At 35.4% G+C, this 6,390-nt stretch overlaps 1 protein-coding gene across 2 annotated transcripts in view; it reads right to left on the bottom strand.

Moving 5' to 3' along the window:
• Positions 1–658: 658 nt before the first annotated feature.
• Positions 659–6,390, bottom strand: part of ACSL6 (acyl-CoA synthetase long chain family member 6) — a 465,401-nt gene continuing 459,669 nt past the window's right edge. For both annotated transcript variants that reach the window (XM_078653126.1, XM_078653125.1), the window contains exon 21: positions 659–3,402. In XM_078653126.1, coding sequence (XP_078509252.1) covers positions 3,262–3,402 — 141 coding nt within the window. In that variant the 3' untranslated portion in view covers positions 659–3,261. The remainder of the gene's footprint in view (positions 3,403–6,390) is intronic.

The raw sequence follows: 6,390 nt of genomic DNA, 5'->3' as shown, positions 1-6,390 counted from the left end.
TTATTAACCTATGTCCTGTCGTCCCCCCTCCCCCACTTCAAATAAGGCATACAATCTACAACATATCACTCTGCACTGCTACAAGTTAAACACTTGTGGTCATTGACTATGTCTGTTGACTTCCATTACAAAGGCGTAGCGAACAAGGCCTATATTTATTCAGCACAGCAAAACTAGCACTCTATATTATTGGCAACTTACCATTCACAAACAATGTTTATATACCAATTGCAAATAAAAAAAAAGTTAATGCAAAGCATTGTCATTTACAATGCCAGTAACTCAAACTTTAATGCTGCGAGACCTATTGCATTGCAAATGCTTGTTTTATAATTGAAAGTGCATCTTACAATACAAAAACACTGTATTACTGGTGCCAAGAGATCAGACACTGCTATACTTAAAGAGCACATGTGAAACTTGAACCATCATGGTATTTCAAAGTGATGCTAAAGGGAACTGTGAAAAACATTGAGGAATATCATAAAAAGGAGTAGACCTTTAATTTTAAGTAATAGTGAATGGGTTCATAGAAAGACTGAAAGTATTACAGATACTTTGAATTTAGAAAGGCTTAACCAATGTCTGGTATATGCTTTGTGTCAGGACACTGAAAAAAATAACATTCAAACCAAAGGATGATAGGAGAAAGAGAAGGTCTGATTCATCTTGAACTTTATTGTTTGAAACACAAGACCTGAAAAAATACAGTGCATTCCATTGTCTCATTTCTATTAAAATTATGCTGGAATGGATAACCATAAAACAAATACGTACTTGCGGGGTGATATCATTGATGACCATAGGAAAGAATGAAGAAAAACAAATAACAAATACATACATGTCATTTTCATCACATTATCTTGTAGCCCACAAGTATTGTTCATTGAAAATAACAACATAAATATTTGAAATGTTTGAAATGTTTATTTGGTTAGTCATTTCTTCTCACTCATCCAGCTTTCAGAACAAACATATATCCTCATGAGTAACTAACTGACCACCCACCGAAATGTGGGTATTATTAGAAATGTTCTAGTTAGTGCATAACACCCTTTTGACTTCAACAGGCACGCATAATATAGGGAATTTTTTTTAAAAATAAAGTTTTTCTGCATATAAGCCAAAAACAGCCCTGCCATGTGCAACCTTAAAACTATCGTGGTTGTTCTGTTTCCTTACAAAAGGATGCAGAAACGCCATACTATCTTTTAGATACATGCTTATTTTTAACAAACAATTTAAAAAAAGTTACTACATTGTTTTTTTACATATATATAAAGTGAGATATGATTAAAGTTTTAAGCCTTTTGCCTCATTAAATAATGAATACCCTTCAGGGTATTTCATATTATTATTGCAGGTTTGCAGGCCTGAATACAATGTTGGCTTTTGGTATAAAGTGAAGGGCTTAATGTGAAATATTTCCATGCAAAAATAGTAGTACATTTGTTTCCAGTTTACATTCGTTTTGCATTGCAGTATATTAATCTATACAAATTAGTCACATTTGTGCTTTTTCACAAAATGGAAATTAAAAAACTTTTGGTTTATGTTACTATTTTAACAACCCTACATTTTATTTACTGGTATATACAGCACTATTATATTCAGTGAGCATCGGACCATACATTCTAATATTTTGGGAACACCACCGTTTGAAGTGGCTGACACACAATTGTGAATACTGCTTTGTAGCTATTTTTAACATGGTCCTTTAATGTGCAAAAAAAAAAGACACTGTCTGGAGCATTCCTATTCATCAAAAAACGTGATTCGAGTCCATATTGCTATTATTTACATATCATTAAACAGAATGTTTTGAAAACATTTTTCACAAACTAAACAGTGCCAGAGATATACAGAATGCTGAGTTAATGCTCTTTTGTGATATTACGCTTCAGAATGACAAGAAACTATTTCATGAGTGGAACAACTGAATATATTTCATTCTAGATGTGTTTAACAGATTTACGTGTCTCTGACACCATCTATAATAGAAGCACAGACCCATTCAACGTGGCCAACAATCAGCAAGGAGAAGTCAAAAGTGATTGCAATGCTGTGATTGTGCAAGAAACAATGGCTTTAAAAATCACCAGAGAGCCATCTAAAAGGCAACTAACATGTGACTCCTATATCTTGGAGTTCTTTTAGCATTTGCAGGAAGTCAGAAAGGTCACATAGACTGAAATTGTCACTATCTGAAATGTTCTGGTTTTTGGGATGTTTGTACTACTTGACCAGTACTGAATAAGTCTAATTTGTATCTGCATCAAAAGACAAATAGAATACTGCATATTGGAAAAAAATGGAAGCAAATTAAATTGAACTTACACTGTCATCCAACTTGATACAGTTGTAAACAATAGTCAAGCAATCATCAGGGAGCATGGGTGCAATGTGTAAAGTGTACTCTGTTGGTCGTAGGTATTTCTAACATAGAAAACTGTATTTTGCAGGTCAAGTATTTTTTTTTTACTTATTTCACTGAGGTGCTGACTGGGAATGCTATTGGTGGGCAAGAAAGAACAGCAGTATGAAGAGAAGAAGTACAAGCATTGTAATTTCACTAATAAACTTGGAAGTACACCAGTAAGATATTTACAACATTTTCAGTGCCTTAATCACAAACTTGTCAATATATTACATTCAATGAAAATTAAACTATATCCCATATACAATAGTTAACTTTCTACCAATAGAGTTGTGTAAAAAGTAATTTATATGCTGCACAGTATAAAATGGATAGTTTTTGCTTTTACATAAATCACTCAAAAGTCCAGCTTCAGCTGCTGTGTCAAACGTTACGCATGGTTATGAGTGGTTTCGGCAACAGTTACAGGAATGTTATTTTCAAATAGATTCTGTATTACATCTTTAATCAGATATCTTCATACTCACTGTATTTCCATTTGTATCTATGGTCTATTGGTCTATTGTATAGATATTTCGTATAATGTGTTTTAAAAGACTTGTTGCTATTCACTGCATTTCAATGTAATCTGTAAATATCATTTTCAGTCACGTGGCATTGCAATATACACCAGCACAGAACATGATGTAAGACTGTGAAAAATAGGGATAAGGTTAATTTAACCATGGAAAGTCATTGCTTGACATCTGTCCTGTGGTCTTCTTGTTGTCACACGTCTAAGATAAAAGCAGGATGCTCATCTGCTGTAGGAATTTCTTGCATGTTATTAAATAATAATCTTGGATTCTTAGAAAGTCAGTTGTTAAGAATATGCTGGTGAAACTTTAAATTGATGTGGTGGAATAAAGCTCTTCTATCTGTGTTTTAAAGTAATCCCTTAGCTCAGGTCTTTTGGCCTTCAACGTTGGTGTCAACAAACCATTTTGCACTGAGAACATATCAGAATGGATATGAATTGCTTTAACCTAAAACACAAAAAAGATAATTGTATTAAGCTTGAAAGGCACACAAATGATCATGTCATATAAACAGAAACACATACAAAATATTGAATACGTTGTTCCTTCAACAAATGAAGTGTGCTTATTTATCATGACTTTATTTCAGTTTGGACAATATTAGTTTTATGTATTGTGCAACTTAGCAGCTCTCCCTGGTGTTGTCATTTTTAAATCCATTTGCTTCTTGAGTACTTTTAGACTACTCGTCTCCGTTTTTCTTTCGTTCTTTTTTTTAAAAGTAGGGAATCCCCATTCTCATACCATTCACCCTTTGACCTCCCTTTCTTGCCTCTTTTTTTATTCTGGTAATATTGCATCGCTTGTTGACCTTTAGTAGTCTAGAAAATGTCTTCACTACTTCCATTAAGGTTGTGTGCACCATATAAAAAGACTCTCTTAAATGCTGAACTTCCGTTTGCAAATTGAAATACTAGTTTATTCAGCTCAGCTAATAGTTTGGATACTTCCATTTTCAAATAAAAAAAAATTAAGTATGAAGACAGCAATGCTATTCTCAAATTCAGAGCATTCTTTTCTACTCCATTAGCAACAACATATTTAATTGTGCTTCCTCAAGATAAGACACAAGCCAAAAGAAGATATTAAGTCACAAAAGTAACATTATGTCTACCACTGCGCCTACTAAATAGTAAAAAGCAGTTTTTAGAGTGATCAGAAACACCAATAGTCTGCAGTAAAAATGATTATATGTACATTTTCCTGATACACATTTATTGAGGATATATCCTAAAGCATAACTTGTTTTTACTATTCAATGGGTTTGTTTTTATTATTCAGTGGGTTGATATAACAAGTTGCACTTTGGGCTTGCAATTGATAAGCTGATGATGTGATCAAATGGAGCAATATGACCTTAAGTAGTTGGGCTACAACAAAAATTAAGAAACTCTAAGACATACATAGATTTGTGTGTTCACAAAGAATTGTTATTTGGATGTCATGGATGGATAGTTTTTTTATTTTATCATTCTTGTATAAACACCTAGAGTAGTTCAAATACAACATAAATAAAAACTGACAGAAATGGTAAACGTTGATGCATTAAAAGGTGCATTGTGTTTAAATGGGGGGAAAAAGAGAAAATCACTTAAAAATAATTGAAAAAGCATGAGAAGCACAATTCACTACTAATTACAAACACTGCCATTTCCTAAATAATCAAGAATTCTTGTCAAAAACAAAAAAGGAGTCACAGCTTGTTTCAATGGATTTAACATTGAAAAAGACATTCAACACACCCAATGTTGCACATCCCTCTCTAATATGGCAGCAGGAATAACTAGAGGACATCTACGTTTTTGTACCACAACCACTGTTGTCACATAGTAATGTTGGCAAAAACAATGTTTGTGTTAGGTAAACGATCTATCATATTTCCTAAATTACTTCTCATGTCCAGTGTGAGAAAAATTCTGTAATTAGAGGATACCCTTTTGGTAAGCAGGAGTCAAGTAGCCAGTTCATGTAGATTGACGGATTATAGGTTTATTGAAGAAGCTATAGGTTAAGTTACAGGTTACTAGTTACACAGTAAAGCACACCACCAGGAGCAGCCTCCTCTTTGTTCAGCCCACTCTCTCTAACTACCCCACTCTGTGAGGCACTCACCAACATTCCATGACATCACACACTGGCTGAGAAGCAGGCAACAAAGATTCTAAGGAAATAATGCATTCCAACCAACAGCAGGTTATAACACATCTCTTTCCCTAAGAAAATAATAAAAATACAACACAACTAATGAAAATACAAACAGACCCGTAACAGACCATGGCTTAGATAAGCCCTAAACATTTTTCACAGTTTAGTTGCATATGACCCCATCCATCAAAACCAAAATATACCCACATACAGAACCCATCAACACAAACCACTAGGATGCGCCATACCAGGAACAATATTTCCACCCCAGTGATACACATGTTATCCACAAACTAATTATAGCACTCACTTACAGGACCAGGCACTGTTCTACACCTACTCTACTGCCAGCCGATCAGTCACAAGACTAGGGATGTAAGGTAAACAGGTATACTCCACACACCCCTTTCACTCATCCCTCTACTGACTACTCTAACAGGAACAGGGACCAGCATTAGACATTCACCCCCTACTGCATACTCCTGCAGGACCAGGGAACTCAAAACTAAACCTCATCAGCATACTTTGCAGGACCAGAGATAACTACACTATAAACGTGCCTTCTACTGTGCACCTGTGCAGGACCCAGGACATATTTCGTACATTTACCTTCTACTGCATATTTTTGCAGGACCAGGGATAATTACACTACAACGTGCTTTCTACTGTGTACCCTCGCAGGGCCAAGGTCACATTTCATACACTCGCCCTCTACTGCGTAACCATCCACAGAACCATAGAAAAATACGAACTCAACCATAGCCACTTTCACTCACCAAAACTCCTGCACACTCTTACAGGAGCAGAAATGCAAAACACAATACGACTAGATATCGTATATAACCATTCAGCATTAAATTGCATGCAGCCCCTATTTAAAAGATTCTACTGACAACTTCACTCAAACTGGAGGAAAATAAAACATATACTGAGGTAGCAAATTCAGTGTGGCATTTCAAAATAAGCTCTAGTAACAAATACAAAAGTCCTCACTCTGGTGAGAGACATCTTATCCAAACGTATAGTAAACACAAAGTCATCCACTTTGGTGAGCAACATCTCACCCGAACATACAAATTAGTATCCTGAGCGTAGATCCAATAATGCTGTGATTCCGGGCTTCCGTCAACGCGATCTCCAAAATGGCCACTGTAAATTCCATACGGAATGAGGAAGGCAACATACCAGTGCTCGGCGTGCTTGTGATGATGACATCATCAAAGACTCCTTTGAAGAGGGCTGGTGATGACATCATCAAAGACTCCTTTGAAGAGGGAAGGTGCTGCTGAA

This window comes from Lissotriton helveticus, chromosome 7 (genome assembly GCF_964261635.1).
Source record: "Lissotriton helveticus chromosome 7, aLisHel1.1, whole genome shotgun sequence".
NCBI lineage: Eukaryota > Metazoa > Chordata > Amphibia > Caudata > Salamandridae > Lissotriton > Lissotriton helveticus.
The sequence above is the reverse complement of the archived record's forward strand: the minus strand, read 5'-3'. Positions and strand labels throughout refer to the sequence as shown.